Source organism: Ranitomeya imitator, chromosome 9 (assembly GCF_032444005.1).
Source record: "Ranitomeya imitator isolate aRanImi1 chromosome 9, aRanImi1.pri, whole genome shotgun sequence".
Lineage (NCBI taxonomy): Eukaryota > Metazoa > Chordata > Amphibia > Anura > Dendrobatidae > Ranitomeya > Ranitomeya imitator.
In genome coordinates this window covers 26,651,606-26,676,793 of record NC_091290.1, presented here as the reverse complement: position 1 = coordinate 26,676,793, position 25,188 = coordinate 26,651,606, and the positions used below count along the sequence as shown (strand labels likewise).

Sequence of the window (25,188 nt, the reverse complement as noted above, 5' to 3'; positions counted from 1 at the left end):
AGTTATATTCTTGTACATAGGAGCAGTATTATAGTAGTTATATTCTTGTACATAGGAGCAGTATTATAGTAGTTATATTTTTGTACATAGGGGCAGTATTATAGTAGTTATATTTTTGTACATAACCTGTCCAGTTCCCCTTTTTCTTTACAAGACATGTGTCACCTTTAAAGATTTATGAAAAGATTTGGTCTTTGAGATGTAGATAGATCACATTACACACACAGGCACTTTCAGCTTTTTCTCTTCTTTATTCTCACTATCAAGTATGTGGTCATTTACAGTACAACAAACAGCACAAAAATGTGCAACACAGAACATTACTAGCAAATTAAATATTCTACACCGAGTGATTTCTTCTGTCAGATCAGTACAATTCAGTGCTGTGCCAGACAAAAAATCAAAATATGACTACAACTAAACACAAATTGTCTGCAGATATAAATCATGGGAACATGAAAATTCAGAACAGAGGAGATTAGTGGCTTATACCAGACCTGAGGTACTAGCCGTGGCCTTTATCAGTGAAGAACGTCACATGTTGGAGCATAGCACAGACTGGAAAAAATTAATTAGAAGTAACTTTTTGAATGTTTATAAGCCTCAACACCTCTGACTAGACCCTGAGTTACATCTTGTATTATACCCCAGAGCTGCACTCACTGTGTACATACATTACATTACTGATCCTGAGTTACATCCTGTATTATACGCCAGAGCTGCACTCACTATTCTGCTGGTGCAGTCACTGTGTACATACATTACATTACTGATCCTGAGTTACATCCTGTATTATACGCCAGAGCTGCACTCACTATTCTGCTGGTGCAGTCACTGTGTACATACATTACATTACTGATCCTGAGTTACATCCTGTATTATACTCCAGAGCTGCACTCACTATTCTACTGGTGCAGTCACTGTGTACATACATTACATTACTGATCCTGAGTTACATCCTGTATTATACTCCAGAGCTGCACTCACTATTCTGCTGGTGCAGTCACTGTGTACATACATTACATTACTGATCCTGAGTTACATCTTGTATTATACTCCAGAGCTGCACTCACTATTCTGCTGGCGCAGTTACTTTGCACATACAGTTAGGGCCAGAAATATTTGGACAGTGACACAAGTTTTGTTATTTTAGCTGTTTACAAAAACATGTTCAGAAATACAATTATATATATAATATGGGCTGAAAGTGCACACTCCCAGCTGCAATATGATAGTTTCCACATCCAAATCGGAGAAAGGGTTTAGGAATCATAGCTCTGTAATGCATAGCGTCCTCTTTTTCAAGGGACCAAAAGTAATTGGACAATGGACTCTAAGGGCTGCAATTAACTCTGAAGGCGTCTCCCTCGTTAACCTGTAATCAATGAAGTAGTTAAAAGGTCAGGGGTGGATTCCAGGTGTGTGGTTTTGCATTTGGAAGCTGTTGCTGTGAGCAGACAACATGCGGTCAAAGGAACTCTCAATTGAGGTGAAGCAGAACATCCTGAGGCTGAAAAAAAAGAAAAAATCCATCAGAGAGATAGCAGACATGCTTGGAGTAGCAAAATCAACAGTTGGGTACATTCTGAGAAAAAAGGAATTGACTGGTGAGCTTGGGAACTCAAAAAGGCCTGGGCGTCCACGGATGACAACAGTGGTGGATGATCGCCGCATACTTAATTTGGTGAAGAAGAACCCGTTCACAACATCAACTGAAGTCCAGAACACTCTCAGTGAAGTAGGTGTATCTGTCTCTAAGTCAACAGTAAAGAGAAGACTCCATGACAGTAAATACAAAGGGTTCACATCTAGATGCAAACCATTCATCAATACCAAAAATAGACAGAAAAACACCTCAAGAAGCCAGCTCAGTTCTGGAAAAGTATTCTATGGACAGATGAGACAAAGATCAACCTGTACCAGAATGATGGGAAGAAAAAAGTTTGGAGAAGAAAGGGAACGGCACATGATCCAAGGCACACCACATCCTCTGTAAAACATGGTGGAGGCAACGTGATGGCATGGGCATGCATGGCTTTCAATGGCACTGGGTCACTTGTGTTTATTGATGACATAAGAGCAGACAAGAGTAGCCGGATGAATTCTGAAGTGTACCGGGATATACTTTCAGCCCAGATTCAGCCAAATGCTGCAAAGTTGATTGGACGGCGCTTCATAGTACAGATGGACAATGACCCCAAGCATACAGCCAAAGCTACCCAGGAGTTCATGAGTGCCAAAAAGTGGAACATTCTGCAATGGCCAAGTCAATCTCCAGATCTAAACCCAATTGAGCATGCATTTCACTTGCTCAAATCCAGACTTAAGACGGAAAGACCCACAAACAAGCAAGACCTGAAGGCTGCGGCTGTAAAGGCCTGGCAAAGCATTAAGAAGGAGGAAACCCAGCGTTTGGTGATGTCCATGGGTTCCAGACTTAAGGCAGTGATTGCCTCCAAAGGATTTGCAACAAAATATTGAAAATAAAAATATTTTGTTTGGGTTATGTTTATTTGTCCAATTACTTTTGACCTCCTAAAATGTGGAGTGTTTGTAAAGAAATGTGTACAATTCCTACATTTTCTATCAGATATTTTTGTTCAACCCTTCAAATTAAACGTTACAATCTGCACTTGAATTCTGTTGTAGAGGTTTCATTTCAAATCCAATGTGGTGGCATGCAGAGCCCAACTCGCGAAAATTGTGTCACTGTCCAAATATTTCTGGCCCTAACTGTAGATAGCATTACTCTTCTGGCTTTAGAGCTAGTTCAGTGTCTGCACTGTCTCTGGTGATTTGCATCTTTACAAGAGACTTTGATGTGAGTACAATTATCTTCACCCCTGCATTTTTAAAAGCTCAGCCAACTGTTAGTGTGGTGGCTGCCGACAAGCTTGCTGATGGTTTCCAATAAGAAACAACAGAATATTTCCTCCATGAACAATGTTTTATGGCTAAACATTCCCTGAATCATGTCCAGTTCTACTGACTGCAGAGGGTGATATGGCGTGTAAAGTATATGGCTGTGGTGTTCTGGATACCTTTGTCTGCTCCCCCATCTTCCTACCTCTCTATATTGTGTGCCCCATTTACTGATCTGGAGTTTCATTGTGTCTTAGAATTGTATTAGAGAATCTCTCAGAATCTTTCCTGCTTCTGCCGTTTTAGGCTTTGTTAAGAGGTTTTTGAGACATTTACAAATTATGGGTTTTTCAAGTGGAAACTGCTTCAATTAACTTTCTGTTTTGGAGGAAGTCGTAGGTTCTGGAATTTTTCCCTCCCGACCCTGGAATGGCTTTCTACAGCCATTTGATTGGACACTCATCTCAAATCCGTTTGGAGGGAATTCCATCAGGATCAGGAACCAAAAAAATGGACATGCAGTTTTTTTTTCCACCAGGCATTTTTCAAAAATCTCTTCAGGCAAAAATAAAAGATGCTGAAAAAAACTCCTCAGATGAAAAGCAAAGTGGATTTCCTATAATAAAAAACTCCTAAAAAAACCTCTGTGTGAACACAGCCTTAAACTAACAGGTTTTGTTTGCACATGGAAATAATATTTCTATAAGAAACATCAAGTATAGAAAACTAGTTGACAAGTCAAATGTTCCTGTCCATTTACAGTACACAGTAATGGCATCAAGAGTTCATCATCCCGGGTTGTTTAGGTTGGTGACTGCAGGCTTTATGATGTCCATGACCATAGTGTGTCCTTCTGTAGGGCTGTAACAATGGGATCCAGACAAATGATGGGTTAGGAGGTAGAAATGAGCAAATTGTTTCACAGGCCTATGTCCAGTGGCCAAGTAAGCATTTTGTGGCCTACGAACCCTCTTCTACCTGCCGGAATCCTCTTTTGATTAGTTGGCCTGGTATGACGTTGTGTGTGCATCCACAGCCATGGCATTTTGCAGCTAGTCCTAAGATTAGCTGAGGATGCCGGCAGGTAGGAACCACTTATTTAGAGCCCCATCCAGTGATGGCAAAATACTGACCTGGCAGCTGAACCAGGGTTCTACGACCCGATATGCCCATCTCTACTAGGAGGAGGTTTGTAAAGACTCTGACCTGAAGTTAGTTGCTAGGTAAGAGAACTGCAATATCAGATACAATTATGTGAAGCCCTGCTTGTCTGGCGCTTCATTTCAGTCCCATCCAGTTGTTCATATACATAAGTTCCCAGTGGCTTGCACCAGACCCCTTGGCGGTACCACTTGGATCCATTTTTATATATATTTTTTTAAACGGCCTTCAGCGCAATCTCGAGCCATGGCGACTTCATGGATCAACAATCTGTAGGAAGATCGATCTTGTGCAAGCCTAGAAAGGTCCACCAAGGTCTTCTCCGCCATTATCTTAATAGTATCAAGTCATCGTGTTGCTGTTTTACCTCTTCACCTTGCTCATTCTATTCTTCCGACCATGATCTCCTTCTCCAGTGATTGCTCTCTCCGTATGATGTGTCCAAAGTAGGCAAGTCGTAGCTTGGTGATCCTTGATTCGAGTGACGTGTCTGGCTTGATTTGTCCCAAAATTCATTTGTTTGTCGATTGATTTATATTTTAGAGTAAACTAACTGCTCATGTTATCTTTATAATGTCCTTAAAGGCTAACGCTAAACATTCAGGAGTGAGTATCATCCCATCACTTGTCTTCCCAATCTATAAATTCCCTTTCATAGGCCCTCAAAGTTTAGAAATGTGGAGTTATTTGTAGGGGTCCTCAAAGCCGATTCAGTTGTCGATCTGCTACCAATAAAATACAAGTAATGAGACCTCCTGTCTATGATTTAGGTGGTCTTCAGGATTAATAAAATGTTTTTTTTTTATTCCACCTTACAGAGCTCAGAGAAAATTCCTACTAATAATCAGAGCTTCCCTCTGTCTTTCAAGTACTCAGACGTCTGAAGCAGCAGTGAGAATCCCGCCGAACATCTGCTATCTCAGCCTCCTGGATGATTGTGGAATGAAATCATTGTTATACACAGTATTGATTTTTACAAATTTTGTGCGTAATCAACTCCATAGACTATAAAAACATGAAAACTCATGTACCAGACTGTAAATTAATATTATGCTAAATTAAATCCCCCCTGTGTCATGGTGGAACCTGGTAGAACGTTCTGTAATCCTGTGTAAGAACATTGTAACATTCTTGATGCTTGCGGGTCAATCTGGAGCTGATGAACCTGGATTTTCTTATGCCTCAAAAAACAGATGTTTCTTCTAAAATTTTACACTGCAAAAATCTTTGCACCCACCATGAAGACTGGTAGGGAGCACTAAGACAACCCCTCTTAGAGTTGTGCCCATCGAGATATCGTCCTCTGCAATAATATTGGGTCATTACGTACGGTAACTGCCTTAGTGATGAAGCCTTGGATCATCTTGGACCTCTTGGACTTGGCCCCCATTAATGTCCAATTTCTGTTTCGGCAGAGTTCCCTCATAATAGTCCCATCATACATGTCTTCACCATCATCATCTTGATAGAGGTTCCTCAGAGTGAGCTGAGACCACCACAGTGCGGAACCCTGTCTTCTACTGCCTGCGCTGCTTGTGCTGAGACCCTGAGGTCCACCAGGAATATCTCTGGGGTACAGAGCACGTGGCTTTCCCGTGACCGCCATCCGGGATTTCAGTGCATGAAGTGAAGGAATTATAAATACTTAACAAGACGGTCAGGAGGACAATCCCGGCCGCCACGATGGAGAAGATGCTCCAGTGGTCCATTAACTTGGGATACAGCATGTGCAAGTAGTCAATGCATTCTTCAATTTTACTGGAATTGGAGAAAAAATATGAATATTGGATTAATATTTTGATGTGGCGTCCGCATTTAAATAGAATATGTCAGCAGGTTTTGTTATGTAACCTTAGAGCAGCATGACGTAGGGGCTGAGAGCCTGATTCCAGCGATGTGTCACTTACTGGTCTGCATGCTATAATTTTTATACAATCACTGTTTTCTCTGTTGCAGATCTAGCAGATCTCTGAAAGCGGAGCCCTGTATAACCCCGCCCACAACATTAATTGGCAGCTCTCTGTGTACACTGTGCATAAGCAGAAAGTTGCTAATCAGTGGTGTGGGCGGGGTTGCACAGATCGGGATGACAAGGAGGCATGAGACACCTAGTCCTATAGTGATAATCTCCTGCTGATAAAATACTGATTTTTTGAAATAACACACAGCCTAGTAAATGGCACATTGCGGGATTCACTGGGAACTGTATGGGCGTCACCAAGGAAATAATAGAATAAGAAATTAATTTATTGTAACAACGCGTTTCGCATCCGGTTTGGTTCCTTCCTCAAATGATGTGGTGTTTGCTACAGAAAAAGTGGTCCATTGTGCAAAAACAAATTAAAAAAATCAAAGTTTGCAAAGTTTTCTATTTGTGTACTGTACCATGGTCACCAAAGTTATGTGAATGGTACCTCATATGGGATCAACAAGTTTTAAACAGGATTTTTAAACTTCATGTTGCAAATTTTGGTATAATTTTGGCACCTGTTCCTAGGAGAGGTAGATCATATTTTCTTACTTTACAAGTCTAAAATTGCATCAAGCAATGAGCCGCCACGCATCATTTAGTACATTTGGCTCAGTTTACTCAAATGATCATTTTTTAAGACTGGTGACTTAATCAGTCTTGACGTATCTGCCCCATTGTGTGTGAATTCTGTAAGTTGTCCATTTATAGGTCATCAAGATCAATCAGCCAGAAGATACAAGATCAGTAGGGATTTGTTAGGGTCAGATTTACGAGTGTAGGGGCTCCGAGAGCAGATGGAAGTGTTGGTGTCAGCTCACCTGCTCTTCAGTTTGGTGAATTCCTCCTTCCCCTCTTCTTCATACTCCACTGGACTCTCACTTAACTTTTCCTCATCTTCTTCCTTGAATTCTGGAAAACCCTGAACCTTCTTCAAACCTTCTTGATACCTTAAAGATACAGAGAAAAATGTGATAAGCTGTATATCCTTTCGGTTTCATGACTGAACACTAATAATACAAGTAGTGGTGTTCCGAGCGGCAGGCAATCAGGTAGAACCTGTTGTGGGGCCTGAAAAATGACGATTGTCAAATACTGTGGCTAATGAGAAGGTCATAAAATAGTAAGTAAATCTCACTTGTAAGGAAACAGAAGGCCACAATTAGGATCATTTATCTTTTTGGATCATCAGATTCCAGGTTAAGGGAATTTTGTGTTATTATTTTGTTGTATAAGTGATATACTTGCTAATTTTGGCAGGTGATCTCTACCCCTTGTTATAAGCCTCCTCTTCAATCTTGGCTTTAACTTCAGCACTGATGTCTTCTGAGCAGTTCGGCACCAACCCAGACACTTGCATCTCACAACCGTCTGTATCCAAGCTAGGCTTCCCACTTGAAAAATGGAAACGAAAAAATGACAAACATTATGTCACGTTGTGCCTTGGGACTTTGGACGTGAACCAGGTCCCTAGAATTAGGGGCGCCCTTGTCTATCCCTGTCCCACCGGATTACTCCTCAACATAGAGACCCCAGGTTCTCATGCCTTGCTCTGCTCCTAAATAAACCCTGATCCGTCTCCCCCTACCAGCCCAGGGAGGTAGAAAACTGTAGTGTATAGGATAACACTAATAAGACAAACAAGGGAAGACAGACACAGATGAATGAAAATAACAATCATACAAAATACACTCAACAAACAACAGAGTGGAACACAAAGCAGTTAAAGGAAGGAGAAACCAAATAGGAGAGGATGGGGATGTGCACGCAAAAAACTCCAAACAGCAATCTACCGAACAAATCTCCAAACGCCCACTCCAAGTACGAACTTCACCTCCAACTCCATATCAGGCAGTAAGAACTAACACTGGCAATTCCTGCGTGCCAGAGGAGAGCATATATAGGAGAAGGGAGCGGCCAACACAGAACAGTTGAGATAATCCAGGAAGTAAAGCTCCAGGAGCTTCATCTGAACAGATTGACACTTGCACTGCCTGCAAGGAAAAAACTGCACTGTTTAATACGATGGTGAAGTACTTCTAACCAGTTCAAGAGTTTGTGAAACCAGACACCGAGATCTTCTGGCTCCTCTCTGTCGCGTTCTCAGCGGAAAATATCGATGACCCTGCTAGTGCCAGTATAATAATCAACAGCACCTGGAAGACATATTGTAGTGACGGGCCTAACGTTGCGAGTGACGCCCATGGATTTGAAGCAGAAGGACATAAACCGCCGTTCACACTGAGAGATACTGTAGATAGATAGAACATAGAATAGGATACTGAAATTGTTGCACCATTATAACCGTTATTGCTACTATTGTGTGATTTGTTGTCCTGTATCCGAACTATTGAATTTAATTTCTGTGGCGGCTTTAGTTGGTTACTTCCACCTCATCCTTATTTGCGAGTTGCAACCCAGTAAGCTGTTCACATTGTTATGCTATGTGGGAGCATGGCCTTGGGGTAAGGCTAGACGTGACATTTGCAGCTGTAAACAGTAAATGGCCAAGTGAACATGTGGATTACAAATTGCCTAATAAACAATTATTTGATTTCGCACCATGCTGCCACTCGCCATTTTATGACGTCGCAGAGTATAAGCGGACGTAGGAATTGGTTCTGGTCAGAATAGCACGGATCGGCAGTACAGCCCGTGTAATAGTAATTCCGATAACTTCTCAATTTCCGTCTGTTCTGGGCACCTCCTTCGCACAGACCTTCCGTGTGCTCGGTGCTGGGCATTACTGTAAAATAAATGAATGAAGCTCCCGAGGACAACGCCCGGCTGCAATGAAAAACACTGATTTTCCAAGTAATATGGCAGTGAGGTCTTATCTCATCCTCCATGTCCTCTCCATTGTGTAACGTCAGCAAATCTATTACTTCAGCGGAGCAACAATTTCCTGCCCTGATATCGGAGAATGACCTGTATCCATGCACTGGCTCGCTGGGAGGGTCGCATTTAATTTCCATAAACCCTGACATCCTGTGTTACCGGTGGAAACAAATCAGTGGGAACGTGCCACCAGTGGCGGACGGGCTGGCCGGGTGGATTCTACTCTATATGTTTTTCTTTTTTTTAGGAAACTTATCTAAACTTGCCGAAACATGCACTTAGTCTTTGGCTGAGATGAAACAGTTTTCGCGACGTACTAATCATACAATGACCTCAACTGATGGAAAACCGTGCGACATATGCTCCGCGGGGGGATGTAAAGACTTTATTTATCAGGAAGTTGTAGGAAAACGCAAGGGTCAAAGGAGTTTTCCCACTGATACACTATGACATATCGATAGACTGGACTAAAGTTAGCCACAAGGTCGTGCCGGAGGTCACTTGAAAACTGAGCTAGAGCGCACAATGTCAATCAGCAGCTGCAAAGGAGATGTATAATTTGACTTGCAGGTTTTTAAGAAAATGCAATGGTAATATTGGATCGAAGACTGAAATTAGCAAAACTAGACATTTTTGCTAAGCTGAAATTTTGCCTTGTTGGTGAATATCCTTTATGACCTGGTAAGCTGTCCATGCTCTTTGGCCGACGTCCATTCTCCGGACTCCCCCATACCTATATATATATACTTATTTTGGTGGAGCGCTAATGTGTTTCCATAGGGAGCAGAAGGAAATTTGTGGCCAGATAGTGCGAATAGAAAAGGAAAAAGCTTGCGGGTTCTGTAGTCACAGGCCTGAAAACTTTCACATATGGAGAACATACTTTTCTATCAGAGGAGAAAGTCCCGGAGAGGCTGGTAGACTGCTCCTGCCACTGCTGCTGCTGCCTGGTGATTCTGCCTGAAAAGCCCAGAAAATCCAATTAATTAGTCATATTATTCCTAAAATACTCTGTGCTGCACCTTTCACTGGGTAACATTCTGTCTGGTACCATCTGCAAAATCCATGAACTTCTTTCAAGATCCTGCTCCTTCCACTGCGTTGGGCTACGTTCACATTTGCGGTGCGTCGGGCGCAACCGCGGCGACGCATGCGTCATGCGCCCCTATATTTAACATGGGGGCGCATGGACATGCGTTTTCTTGCGTTTTGTGACGCATGCGTCTTTTTTGGCGCAAGCGTCAGGGCGCAGAGGACGCAGCAAGTTGCATTTTTTTTTGCGTCCAAAATCGGCCAAAAATGGACGCATGCGTCACAAAACAATGCGTTTTTGCATGCGTTTTGCATGCGTTGTGCGTTGCGTCGCCGACGCAACACACAACAACGCAAATGTGAACGTAGCCTTACTCTCATTCTGAGACACTCTCCCACCCCATCATGATCAATACGCTATTATCCTGAAATACTTTGTGCTGCTGTGAACATGATCATCATTTTAGCAACCTTGTATGCATCCAGTGTGAGTAGAGACGAGAAGTAGAGAAGAAATCCACTTACCAGAGAAGACAATGTGGGGACGGGGGACGAGCTCGGGGACTGTCCTGGGATGTTCAGCAGATTAAATTTAGGAACCACAGCGACGCTCACTCTGCGACGAGGCATGTTCTGGAATAAAGCATCAGCGGTGATGTCCCCTGTAAGCGCTGCATCATCTGAACAGCTAGCAAAAGTGGAACAAACATTAGGGTGCGTGATTTTTGGATACTGTACCCACCTTCCCAATGGTCAGTGACATGGACCGTGAGGAGCGAGGGACGCCGTCATCTGAAATATACAAGTGGAGACAGTGACGTCATTCTGTGCAGTCTCTGCATAATGAGCAGGTCTGAAGGGGTTGCACATTTCTAAAGTAGATGCGATGTTTTAGGACTCCGGACTAATTCCCAGCCTTTATGTAGGCATGGTCAGATCATGGTGCTAGAAGCAACCATTAATGGAAGGAAATATTAGAGAAGCAGTCAGACATAAGGAGGCACCGTGGTAGGCAGAGTTTTGGCCACTTGTGGTCTCTCCCCTTATTTTCAGATATAATGCTTAAAAAGTTTTGAATATCCAACAAAACACTGGATCACTCTCAGATCAATATTATTCTATCGGGTCGTACACAGATCCCAGTCCGATTTTTTTCCTCTGTCCATGGCAACAATGGCAGCATATATTATTCACTTTCGATATTCGGATTGCATTCGTTGTACATCTTCGCAAAGTCCAAAAACACTTTATCTACAGTGGCTCCTCTGTCCTGGTGTCTACTCACTTCTTCACAAAAACTAATCAGATCAGTCAATTTCTGTCCTCAGTAAAACCAATGACTTACACTATTATCTACCACATACTCTTGTGCATATTCCCTTCTAAGCCCATCTAGTATTTTGCCCACAATGGATGATAAACTTACTACTCTATAATTATCCAGGAAAGACCCAGAGCCATTTTTGAAGCTTTGCGCCATCAGCTTTGCGCCAGTCATTCGCCAGAGTACCAGTATCTAGATTATGTACAGCGGCAACTGAGCTTAGTTCCCTAAGAACCCTTGGATGTAGCCCATCAGGTCCCGCGGTCTTGTTCACAATGATTTTATGTAACTTTAGTTTGGACCATAAAAACCAACTGAGCATATTAGATGACACGTTAGGAGCATTGGGATCGGTTGCATCCGCCACTCTGTTCTTCAGTATCTAGAGAGCTGAAGAATCCATTTAGTAATCATCCATTCTCTTGACTCATTGACCAATTCCTCCATTTTTTTTGAAGGACCCATGGGTCAGGAACTTGCTGAAGGCCTCCATGCCTACCAGGATGGTACTCCTATGAAGGCCAGCTTGTGGCTGGTGTGATTTATTTATATTTTTGCTATGTACTGCAATATTATGGTGTTGCATTACATAGTACAAGCGATCGGAAAAATTGCAGGTTCAAGTTCTCTAGGGCAGCTAACAAATAAAGTAAAAAGTGGGAAACAAATATTCTTAAAAATAAAGAAATTCAACTTCCCCCATGTTCCCCCGGCCGTTGACTACATCAAAATTCATGACACTAATTATTGTCAAAAATATTACTTCAGTCCCTGATGGGAGAAACATTTCTGGCGAGGAGCACAAAGGTGCACACCACTGAGAAGGGCGTCCTTTGCTCTCATCACTGAACACTGATGGTTGCAGCCACATATGCACAAAGACCAGGAGCAGCCCCGGAACTTGGTTGCCACCAAGAGTAAGAACATAATCAAAGAGGTCAATTTTTGGATTTAGCATATGGACGTAGACGGGAGAGGATCTGACAAGTAGCAAAGCATGGACGGTGCAGTGTGGGGGCCCTGCCATCTGCATAGCGGTGTCACATTTACCAGAAGCGGTGTAGTTGCGGCTGGAGTTCTGGTTGGCGAGTTTCTTAAACTCCATGAGCTCAGCATGATCCTTCTCATAGGTCCTCTTCAAGTTCTCCACATACTGCATCATCACTTCCGTGGCCCGAGACATGCGCTTCTCCTGGACAACAAAGTGCACAATTGCTGAGAAGATACATTTGTGGAGCACAAAAAGATGAGCAGAATTATTTGGTCAATCACAGCTCAAAATACAGCACCAAAATTCAAAATAGCCTAACAATGCAAACACAGATGTGCATCCTACAGACCTGCCGCACAGCGCCAACCATCTCCGCCCGGCTGGACAGTCTGGTGATCAGACGGTGGAGGACACAGATGTCCTCTAATAACTTCTGGTAAGCTTCACGGTGCTCACTGTTCTGCCACAACGATGCAGAAGACTGAAAGAAGAGAGAGGTGCAATGGGACAGAGACAGAACACATACTCCAGAGCTGCACTCACTATTCTGCTGGTGCAGTCACTGTGTACATACATTACATTACTGATCCTGAGTTACATCCTGTATTATACTCCAGAGCTGCACTCACTATTCTGCTGGTGCAGTCACTGTGTACATACATTACATTACTGATCCTGAGTTACATCCTGTATTATACTCCAGAGCTGCACTCACTATTCTGCTGGTGCAGTCACTGTGTACATACATTACATTACTGATCCTGAGTTACATCCTGTATTATACCCCAGAGCTGCACTCACTATTCTGCTGGTGCAGTCACTGTGTACATATATTACATTACTGATCCTGAGTTACATCCTGTATTATACTCCAGAGCTGCACTCACTATTCTGCTGGTGCAGTCACTGTGTACATACATTACATTACTGATCCTGAGTTACATCCTGTATTATACCCCAGAGCTGCACTCACTATTCTGCTGGTGCAGTCATTGTGTGCATACATTACATTACTGATCCTGTACTGATCCTCAGTTACATCCTGTATTATACTCCAGAGCTGCTCTCGCTATTCTGCTGGTGCAGTCACTGTGTACATATATTACATTACTGATCCTGAGTTACATCCTGTATTATACCCCAGAGCTGCACTCACTATTCTGCTGGTGCAGTGATTGTGTACATACATTACATTACTGATCCTGAGTTACATCCTGTATTATACTCCAGAGCTGCACTCACTATTCTGCTGGTGCAGTCACTGTGTACATACATTACATTACTCATCCTCTACTGATTCTGAGTTATGTCCTGTATTATATGATTCGCCCACCAGGGAAATGGGATACTTGGTACCGGGTCCGGTCTTAAAGGGGATGTTACGGTGGCTGCAATCCGGTCCGTGGCCCTGGGAGCCCAATTAAATGAAAAGTCTTTTAGGGGTTTTATGAATAAAATTCGTGACGCCACCTGTGGTGTTCGGTCAGTGGGGACCGACGCTGCTTAAAGGGGTCCTCTGGGGTGATGGAATGGCAGCTAGATGGTATAACTTCCCACAGGTGAAGTATGTCCCCAGGGCTTCCCGGTGTGTAGATGGAGAGTGGTGCGATGAAGAACGAGGACACAGGTTTGCAATGTCTTTACCTGGTTTACTGTAGGCTTCAGGCAACAGGTACAGGCAGGGTCCGGCCGGCTTGGAAGCGAATCCAGGGTCTCCCTTACCAGGTGGAGATCAAAGCCTTCCTCCACGTGCAGTAGTGTTGTAGTCCCTTACTGCCTAATGCTTCCAATAAGGTCCTCACAGTTCCTCTCTGTCCCCCATAAAGGTTAGGACACAACCCGTATGACAGGTGAACTGGGCCTCTTTACAGGGTGTCTATCATGACCCGGCCCCTATAGATATCACTGTGTCTCCTGGGTATCAATGCGGACAGGTGATGTACAATCCAGCTGTCCTGCCAGTTTCAGCTATGCCACTATAGAGTTCAGCACGGCCATGGTCTTCCACCTACCGGAATCTGCACTAGCCAGGGAGGTAGCCACTTCTCAGCTCTGCTCCACTGGTGTTGTTCTCCTGCGCTTTTTCCCTCCGACACCTTTTCTACAATCTGTTCCTTCTTTCTGATTCCTTCTTTCTCCAGGAGCTGTAGTACCTTGAACTACACGGCCCCTTCAGACTTTCTAGCACTCTCTGCCCGTCTGCTCTCTTCAGGTCCCCTGATCGTCTGCACTGTCTGCTGTCTGGGACGAACTAACTCCTCTCCGTCCAAGACCAGAATATATCAAGGGGAGTTCACCCTGAATCTGGGTTCAGAGCTCCCCCTTCTGGTCTGGAGTGTGAACGTGTTGTATGTAGTGATTACCTGGTGAAAGATATCTTTCATCGCTTCCAAGCGTGACATCACCCTCCCAAGGGGAAAGCGATGCCACTGTGACGATCAGGACCCTGGGGCGTCACATTATACTCCAGAGCTGCACTCACTATTCTTCTGGTGCAATCACTCTGTACATATATTACTGATCCTGAGTTACATCCTGTATTATACTTCAGAGCTGCACTCACTTTTCTGCTGGTGCAGTCACTGTGTACATACTTTGCATTACTGATCCTGAGTTACATCCTGTATTATACCCCAGAGCTGCACTCACTTTTCTGCTGGTGCAGTCACTGTGTACATACATTGCATTACTGATCCCGAGTTACATCCTGTATTATACTCCAGAGCAGCACTCACTATTCTGCTGGTGCAGTCACTGTGTACATATATTAGCTATACAGAGGCATGTAAAAGTTTGAGCACCCCTGAACTATTAAGAGTTAAAGTTAAAGATGACACATTTCCTTGTATTTTAGGCAAAAAAATACACATACAGTATATATTCATCTTTTACATGTTAAATGGTTAGTACCTAGTAGCGCCCCCTTTTGCTAGTATCACAGCTTGTAAACACTTTTTGTAGCAAGGCAAGAGTCTTTCAGTTCTTGTTTGAGGAATTTTCAGCCATTCTTCCTTGAACAATTCTTCCAGTTCTGTGAGATTCCTGGGTCATCTTGCATCCTCTGCTATTTTGAGGTCTAGCCACAGATTTTCATTGATGTTCAGGTCAGGGGACTGTGAGGGCCATTGTCAAACCTTCAGCTTGCACCTTTTGAAGTCGCCTATTGTGGATTTTGACATATGTTTAAGATCATTATCCATTTGTAGAAGCCATCCTCTTCCTCTTTTCCACTCCAGCTTTTTCACAGATGGTGTTATCTTTACATCAAGTATTTGTTGAAATTTCATTGAATTCATTGTTCCCTCTACCAGTAAAATGTTGTCTGTGCCATTGGCTGCAACACAACCCCAAAGTATAATTGATCCACTCCCATGCTTAATGGTTGGCAAGATGTTCTTCTCCTGAAATTCTGCACCCTTTTTTCTCCACACATACCTTTGATCATTGAGGCCAAAGAGTTCTATTTTAACCTAACTGGTCCACAGGAATTGTTTCCAAAATGCATTAGACTTGTTTAGATGTTGTTTTGCATACTTCTGATGCTGCATTTTATGGTGAGGACGCAGGAGAGGTTTTCTTCTGATGACTTTTTCCTGAAGGCCATATTTGTGCAGGTGTCTGAGTGGAACAATGTAAAGTCTGCTAAATCTTTCTGAAGGTCTTTTGCAGTCAAGTTAGGGTTCTGATTTGCCTCTCTAGCAAGCCTACCAGCAGCTCTCACTGAAATGTTACTTGATCTTCTAGATCTTATCTTGACCTCCACTGTTCCTGGTAACTGCCATTTCTTAATTACATTTCAAACTGAGGAAAGGACAACTTGAAAACGGTTTGCTATCTTTTTATAGCATTCTCCTGCTTTGTGGGCCTCCACCATTTTCATTTTCAGAGTGCTAGGCAGCTGCTTAGAACAACCCATGGCTGCTGTTTTGGCACAAGGTTAGAGGAGGCTGGGTTTTTATAAAGCTGGGAATTTGCAACACCTGGCCTTTTCTAACAAAGACAGTGAACAAGCCATAACCCTAACAGGCTAATTAAGGTCTAAAACCTTGGTTAAAGTTATCAAGGTCACAAAAATCTCCAAGGGTGCCCAAATTTTTGCATTGGCCCATTTCCCTTTTTCTTAATTTCTAAAATGTAAAAAAAATAATAATATTTATTTTGTTGCCTAAAATACAAAATAAGTGTCATCTTTAACTTTAGGCCATTTAGAGATCATTTTATGTTCAACTTGCCTAACTGTTTACAATAACAGTAACTTTGCTCAAACTTTTATAAACCACTGTAGGTGATAACTTGTTTTCCTTGGACAACTCTTTTAAGGTTTAATTTTCCTAATAATCCTAAAATCTTTAATTTTTTACTCCGGCTACTAAACTTAAAATTATATTGTCACTCCCTGTTCTGCAGAGCTCAGCAGTCATTATCATCACAGGAGAATTGTAATTTCAAATCTGGATGGGCTGTTGCTCTGTGTTCTGTGTATATAACTGGTATAACATTGTAAAGTTCATCAGTGTCTTTGTATACAGTTCTGCTCAAAACTTTACATGCCCCGGCAGAATTTTTGCTTTCTTGGCCTTTTTTCAGAGAATATGAATGATAACACCAAAACTTTTTCTCCACTCATGGTTAGTGGTTGGATGAAGCCATTTATTGTCAAACTACTGTGTTTTCTCTTTTTAAATCATCATGACAACCCAAAACATCCAAATGACCCTGATCAAAAGTTCACATACCCCATTTTATAATACCGTGTATTGCCCTCTCTAACATCAATAACAGCTTGAAGTCTTTTGTGGTAGCTGTGGATGAGGTTCTTTATTTTCTCAGATGGTAAAGCTGCCAACTCTTCTTGGCAAAAAGCCTCCGATTCCTGTAAATTCCTGGGCTGTCTAGCATCAACTGCGCGGTTGAGATCTCCCCAGAGTGGCTCAATGATATTGACGTCAGGAGACTGAGATGGCCACTCCAGAATCTTCACTTTCTTCTGCTGTAGTCAATGACAGGTCGACTTGGCCTTGTGTTTTGGATCGTTGTCATGTTGGAACGTCTAAGTACGTCCCATGTGCAGCTTCCGGGCTGATGAGTGCAAATGTGCCTCCAGTATTTGCTGATAATGTGCTATATTAATCTTTTCTTCAACTTTGACCAAGTTTCTTCTGCCATTGTAGCTCACACATCCTCCAAACCATCAGCGATCCACCTCCGTGCTTTACAGTAGGAATGGTGTTCCTTTCATCATAGGTCTTGTTGACCTCTCTCCAAATGTAACGTTTATGGTTGTGGCCAAAAAGTCCAATTTTGGTCACATCACTTCAAATTACCTTGTTCCAGACGTTTTGAGGCTTGTCTCTGTGCTGTTTTGCGTATTGTAGGCGAGATACTTTCTGGCATTTGCATAGTAATGGCTTTCATCTGGCGTCTCAACCATGCAACCCATTTTTCTTCAAGTGCCTCCTTATTGTGCATCTTGAAACAGCCACACCGCTAGTTTTCAGATAGTCCTGTATTTCAGCTGATGTTATTTGTGGGTTTTTCTTTAAATCCCAAACAATTTTCCTGGCAGTTGTGGATGAAATTTTTGTTGGTCTACCTGACCGTGGTCTTGTTTGTACAGAGCCCCTGATTTTCCATTTGTTAATCACAGTGTGAACATTGCTGACTAGCATTATCAATGCCTTGGATTATCTTTTTGTATCCTTTTCCTGTTTTATACAGTTCAACTACCTTTTCCCGTAGATCCCTTGACAATTCTTTTGCTTTCCCCATGACTCACAATCCAGAAAAGTCAGTGGCTGGATGAAAGATGCAAGAGTCTGTCTGGATCCCAGAAACTCACTCAGCTTTTATGCAAACACACTGATTACAAGCAAACAGATCACAGGTGAGGATGTTACCTTTAGTAGTCATTCAAACCCATTTGTGTCAACTTCTGTGCATATTATCAGGCCAAAATCACCAGGGTATGTAAACTTTTGATCAGTGGTTTGACAACCACTATCCATGAGTGGAGAAAAAGTGTTGGTGTTATCATTCATATTATCTGAAAAAAGGCCAAGAAAGCAAAAATTCTGCCAGGGTATGTAAACTTTTGAAAACAACTGAATGTCGCAGTGGAACGACTGCCTCAGGTAATCTACCGCCATCTCACCGTAACAGCCGCCTTGAAGTTCTCTAATTCCTTTTCATTATTTTCCTCGGTCAGGTTTCGCTCCCTCTCTGACTGATTCAGCCGGGCTTCCAGCGTGTAGCTGTCATTCCGAAACGCCAGGGAAAGCTGAACGAAAACGTTCTGTGAAAGTGCAGACATTTACCAAATATTATATTTGGCTGGAACAAACGGAGACTGGAGATTGGAAACATCACAAAGATGAAAGCGGAGTGTTCCCCGGTCCGGAGGGCAGAAGACTGAGGTCAGAGTCAGCCGGCTGTTACATAATAACCGCTATACTATGCTTCCGGTGGTATTAGATCACATGACACCATCATATGTATAAAACCGCCACAAACACTATACTGTCATTATAAAGAAACATTAACCGCAAATCCCTCCTCACTAAATAACATTTGTCAACTATGGGGCATTTTTTGTTACTTAAACGCTTGCATTTGAGGCTACATATCATTGTTACAATTGGTTTTAATTACAAATTTTGCACCGTTTTGCTTTTCCAGGCTCTTTGTTTTTCTGCACATTTGACTTTGATGTGGTCTGTAGTCATAAATCAGCCAAGAGAAGCAAAAAAAATACATAAAAGAGCTATAAACTCCCAATCAGACTGTCATAGCGGGCTCACTGACGGATTCTTAGTTAACTCATTATGCAGCCAACAATTAACATTGCAACACAGAGGCTATAGAAAGCAAGCGGTGGAAAATACTTAATGAAATCCAATAGTAAAAATGATTAATAGCCTCAAATACATGCGTTTAATTGGCAACATATTATTGCAGAACCATTACACCTAGTGGGATCGACCTCACAAAGAACTACTGCGGTACTGGAGGCCAAAGGAGGTCCAACATGATACTACTTGGGTTACAGCTATGGACATCACTCCCATACTCGGACATTCTGTAACTTGCCTGAAGAAAGCTGCTTTAGGGGTTAAGGAGCCCCTGTTCTTTTGATACGTGGGAGTCCTAGGGGTCTGCATTATACGCCCCAGAGGAGTCGGGGCCGGGCAGATCATTGCAGAACAATAGGGACATTATATTGGCAATACTCATATTTTACTATATTTGGACAGAATATTATTTTCCCTAGAAAACCCTTTAATCCGGATATGTTTGTCGTATTCCAGCAACCTTCGTGACTGCGCACGGGACTCACCTCGACTTCCTTCTCTGTCAGCGGAGGGGCACTGAAAGGAGACAAGTACATATTACATATCAAGTCACAGAAATGTCCAGAAACACAAACACCAGAGACATCAACAGGAAACCAGTGATGATAGGAGGCCACGAGGCACAGGGGAGCGGATTACTGCAGGCCAAAAAGTGATGCCCCGGTCACGTCTCATCTACTGTACATGTGTATGTTTCATAGAGAGACTATATGAAGTGGTGTCTGCTCCTGTGTGACAACCTCCAGGGCTTACCCTGCAAATATATCCAAAGCTGCAGCTAGGAAAAGAAGACAGCTACCTCCTCACATTCCTGCATTATTCTCCAAAGCTGCACCTAGGAGAAGAAGCTAGCTACCTCCTTATGTTCCTGCGTTATTCTCCAAAGCTGCACCTAGGAGAAGAAGCTAGCTACCTCCTCACGTTCCTGCATTATTCTCCAAAGCTGCACCTAGGAGAAGAAGTTAGCTACCTCCTCACATTCCTGCATTATTCTCCAAAGCTGCACCTAGGAGAAGAAAGCTAGCTACTTCCTCATGTTCCTGCATTATTCCCCAAAGCTGCACCTAGGAGAAGAAGCTAGCTACTTCCTCACGTTCCTGCATTATTCTCCAAAGCTGCACCTAGGAGAAGAAGCTAGCTACCTCCTCACATTCCTGCATTATTCTCCAAAGCTGCACCTAGGAGAAGAAGCTAGCTACTTCCTCACGTTCCTGCATTATTCTCCAAAGCTGCACCTAGGAGAAGAAGCTAGCTACCTCCTCACATTCCTGCATTATTCTCCAAAGCTGCACCTAGGAGAAGAAGCTAGCTACCTCCTCACGTTCCTGCATTATTCTCTAAAGCTGCACCTAGGAGAAGAAGCTAGCTACCTCCTCACGTTCCTGCATTATTCTCCAAAGCTGCACCTAGGAGAAGAAGTTAGCTACCTCCTCACATTCCTGCATTATTCTCCAAAGCTGCACCTAGGAGAAGAAGTTAGCTACCTCCTCACATTCCTGCATTATTCTCCAAAGCTGCACCTAGGAGAAGAAGCTAGCTACCTCCTCACATTCCTGCATTATTCTCCAAAGCTGCACCTAGGAGAAGAAGCTAGCTACCTCCTCACGTTCCTGCATTATTCTCCAAAGCTGCACCTAGGAGAAGAAGTTAGCTACCTCCTCACATTCCTGCATTATTCTCCAAAGCTGCACCTAGGAGAAGAAAGCTAGCTACTTCCTCATGTTCCTGCATTATTCTCCAAAGCTGCACCTAGGAGAAGAAGCTAGCTACTTCCTCACGTTCCTGCATTATTCTCCAAAGCTGCACCTAGGAGAAGAAGCTAGCTACCTCCTCACATTCCTGCATTATTCTCCAAAGCTGCACCTAGGAGAAGAAGCTAGCTACTTCCTCACGTTCCTGCATTATTCTCCAAAGCTGCACCTAGGAGAAGAAGCTAGCTACCTCCTCACATTCCTGCATTATTCTCCAAAGCTGCACCTAGGAGAAGAAGCTAGCTACCTCCTCACGTTCCTGCATTATTCTCTAAAGCTGCACCTAGGAGAAGAAGCTAGCTACCTCCTCACGTTCCTGCATTATTCTCCAAAGCTGCACCTAGGAGAAGAAGCTAGCTACCTCCTCACATTCCTGCATTATTCTCCAAAGCTGCACCTAGGAGAAGAAGCTAGCTACCTCCTCACGTTCCTGCATTATTCTCCAAAGCTGCACCTAGGAGAAGAAGCTAGCTACCTCCTCATGTTCCTGCATTATTCTCTAAAGCTGCACCTAGGAGAAGAAGCAAGCTACCTCCTCACATTCCTGCATTATTCTCCAAAGCTGCACCTAGGAGAAGCAAGCTACCTCCTCATCTTCCTGCATTATTCTCCAAAGCTGCACCTAGGAGAAGAAACTAGCTACCTCCTCATGTTCCTGCATTATTCTCCAAAGCTGCACTCACTGTAATGCATCATACACTACAGGTACAGGATAAATAATGTATGCACACAGTGACTGCACCAGCAGAATAGTGAGTGCAGCTCTGGGGTATAATACAGGATGTAACTCAGGATCAGTAATGTACTGTATGTACACAGTGACTGCACCAGCAGAATAGTGAGTGCAGCTCTGGGGTATAATACAGGATGTAACTCAGGATCAGTAATGTAATGTATGTACACAGTGACTGCACCAGCAGAATAGTGAGTGCAGCTCTGGGGTATAATACAGGATGTAACTCAGGATCAGTAATGTACTGTATGTACACAGTGACTGCACCAGCAGAATAGTGAGTGCAGCTCTGGGGTATAATACAGGATGTAACTCAGGATCAGTAATGTAATGTATGTACACAGTGACTGCACCAGCAGAATAGTGAGTGCAGCTCTGGGGTATAATACAGGATGTAACTCAGGATCAGTACAGGATCAGTAATGTAATGTAATGTACACAGTGACTGCACCAGCAGAATAGTGAGTGCAGCTCTGGAGTATAATACAGGATGTAACTCAGGATCAGTAATGTAATGTATGTACACAGTGACTGCACCAGCAGAATAGTGAGTGCAGCTCTAGGGTATAATACAGGATGTAACTCAGGATCAGTAATGTATGTACACAGTGACTGCACCAGCAGAATAGTGAGTGCAGCTCTAGGGTATAATACAGGATGTAACTCAGGATCAGTAATGTAATGTATATACACAGTGTCTCCACCAGCAAAATAATGAGTGCAGCTCTGGAGTATTATACAGGATGTAACTTAGGATCAGTAATGTAATGTATGTACACAGTGACTGCACAAGCAGAATAGTGAGTGCAGCTCTGGAGTATTATACAGGATGTGACTCAAGATCAGTACATGATAAGTAGAAAGAACTCTGTGACCTATTTGACTTCTAATGACTATGTATGTAATTAAAGTGTTTTTTTTGGCCTCAGCTTACCAGGGGTGATGATTACAGCACATGATCGCTGCATCCAGTCATTGGTCGCAGCCGTTATGTATAACACGTGATTGTTGAGGCCAGAGATTTAGATCTCTCTCATCTCTTTCTAAACATCCCTCATTTACCTGGTATATATGTAACGGGATGCGGGACGGTAGCCGTGGGCGAGGTACTCATCTTTCACACCTCGGCACCCTACATGAAGATGAGGGACCCTGGCTGGGTGTGTGGACTTTCGTTATGGGGGCATCAGTCCCTTGCAGTCTGCAAGATACCGGTAACTTTAGCTGGCCAGGACCAGGTCTTACAAAGTTCAATGAGGGAGACCGCCACTTAAAAAGGAACAGTCTTTTACTAAACAATTACTAGGCAGGAATTATATACAACAGATAGCGGGCGCGTAACATCATGAACATTTTTCTTACCACATGGAACATCTTCATACAAATTTTCTCTATGCATCATTATTTAGTCCTGTCTTCACCACCACCCACTATGGTACTTCAGGAAGTTCCCTTGTCCCCAATGACGGTACTATAGTCAGTGAGAGTCCTGTACTTCAACCCGCGGTTCCGGTCCTTTTTCCCGTAGCGGAGCTACTTGGCCACTTTGGCCATTACGCAGCTTCTCCGCGGCACTCTCTTCTTCTCACGTTCCCAGTTCTGTCACCTTCTGTACTTGCAAGCTCGGTATTGCATTACTAGGTTTCCTGCCCCAGAGAATCACACCTATGTCACCTTCTCTTGCCTCTTTTCTGAATCTCGCTATCTGCTCCCTCGGTCTCCACTCACTCCAGGGACACCCACGTCGTGCGACTCTGCTTACTTATCAGACCATAGGTCTGCTCCTGCTGCAAGCTGGGCCCTATCTCACCTCCTGACTGGAAACTGTCACTGTCTCTTTGCTTTAGTCCCTCCCATCCTGGGCTAGTCCCAACCATCAACCCTAACTCTCCCTACTGTTGGGCAAAATACAACACCGTAACTAATATCGCATGTCACAATACACATTACAACAACCCATGTGTCTTCCAGGGGAAACGTGGGCAGCTTGTCTACCTCCTTATGTATAAGTTGATGAATCCTTTCAGTATTTTCCGTATAGAAAATTGCCCGCAATAACTGAACCGTAGTGAAAAATATTCTGGATTGTACCTGCTTGTGAGGGCTTTGTGAACACGAAGTTTCCTGAGTAAGATGTCCGGGATATTGGGCATGACATCAGATTCAGCTTCCCCTTTCCCCTCATCATCATCATCATCAGCAGACAGAGACTGGACAGGAGAAGAGCCTGAAACACCATAAGTTCAATAATGCCATTAATCAAACTTTCCACTTACGGTATCTGTATCCCACACACACTACCAACATGAGAATCTAATATCCACCAGAGGTAAAGTCCCTGGAAGATTCCTCTAGAAAGTGACCTGCACCCCAGCAGCGCTGCGCCCCATCATGTGCCATAAATACACGAAGAGAGAACCTGCTGCCTCCATGGAGCCCGAGTCCATCCCTTCAAAAACCCAAGAAGAAGAAAACAGGTCTAAAACTTTTAGAAACGGCGAATTACAGGATGTGAATAAGACGTCTGTCACCAGCTCTGGTTTCTTATCACTGGGGAACAGACAGGGATACTCCATGATGGAAATGTCACACATCAATGCCCCATATAGAAAGTATCATGTAAGGCTACGTTCACATTTGCATTGTTGGGCGCAGCGTCGTCGAAGGATACCGACGAATGCGTCATGCGCCCCTATCTTTAACATGGGGGGTGCATGGACATGCGCCGGTATGCGTTGTACGATGCATGCGTCATTTTGACGCACAAGACAGGGCGCGGACGACGCTACTTTTAGCGTTTTCCCTGCGCCGAATTTCCTGATCTTTACTATCTTATGACAACGCATGCGTCACAAAACGCTGTGGTGTGTATATGCGTTGTGGGTTGCGTCGCCGTCGCTGCGCCCAACAACGCAAATGTGAACGTAGCCTAATACAGTAATATAGTCACATAAACAATCCTCCTACTTCACAATCATATTCTTAACACTAGGGGGAGTATAATAGCAGTTTTATTCTTGTATATAAGGGCAGTAATATAGTAGTTATATTCTTGTACATAGGGGCAGTATTATAGTAGTTATATTCTTGTACATAGGGGCAGTATTATAGTAGTTATATTCTTGTACATAGAGGCTGTATTATAGTAGTTATATTATTGTATATATATGGCAGTATTATAGTAGTTATATTATTATACATAGGGGCAGCATTATAGTAGTTTTAGTTTTGTACATAGAGGGCAGTATTATAGTAGTTATATTCTTGTACATAGGAGCAATATTATAGTAGTTATATTCCTGTACATAGAGGGCAGTATTATATTAGTTATATTCTTGTACATAGGAGCAGTATTATAGTAGTTATATTCTTGTACATAGGGGCAGTATTATAGTAGTTATATTCTTGTACATAGGGGCAGTATTATAGTAGTTATATTCTTGTACATAGAGGCTGTATTATAGTAGTTATATTATTGTATATATATGGCAGTATTATAGTAGTTATATTATTATACATAGGGGCAGCATTATAGTAGTTTTAGTTTTGTACATAGAGGGCAGTATTATAGTAGTTATATTCTTGTACATAGGAGCAATATTATAGTAGTTATATTCCTGTACATAGAGGGCAGTATTATAGTAGTTATATTCTTGTACATAGGAGCAGTATTATAGTA

The 25,188-nt window shown here is 42.9% G+C and overlaps 1 protein-coding gene across 1 annotated transcript in view; it reads right to left on the bottom strand.

The window, feature by feature from the left end:
* Positions 1-231: 231 nt before the first annotated feature.
* The window catches only part of IRAG1 (inositol 1,4,5-triphosphate receptor associated 1), a 118,525-nt gene continuing 93,568 nt past the window's right edge, over positions 232-25,188 (bottom strand). Inside the window, exons 10-20 of the mRNA XM_069740546.1 lie at positions 23,601-23,736; positions 19,511-19,541; positions 18,329-18,469; positions 12,527-12,658; positions 12,237-12,378; positions 10,605-10,654; positions 10,388-10,495; positions 9,714-9,790; positions 7,264-7,386; positions 6,814-6,942; positions 232-5,781 (exon numbers count right to left, since the gene is read on the bottom strand). Of these exons, the coding sequence (XP_069596647.1) occupies positions 5,541-5,781; positions 6,814-6,942; positions 7,264-7,386; positions 9,714-9,790; positions 10,388-10,495; positions 10,605-10,654; positions 12,237-12,378; positions 12,527-12,658; positions 18,329-18,469; positions 19,511-19,541; positions 23,601-23,736 (1,310 nt within the window). The 3' untranslated portion in view covers positions 232-5,540. The remainder of the gene's footprint in view (positions 5,782-6,813; positions 6,943-7,263; positions 7,387-9,713; positions 9,791-10,387; positions 10,496-10,604; positions 10,655-12,236; positions 12,379-12,526; positions 12,659-18,328; positions 18,470-19,510; positions 19,542-23,600; positions 23,737-25,188) is intronic.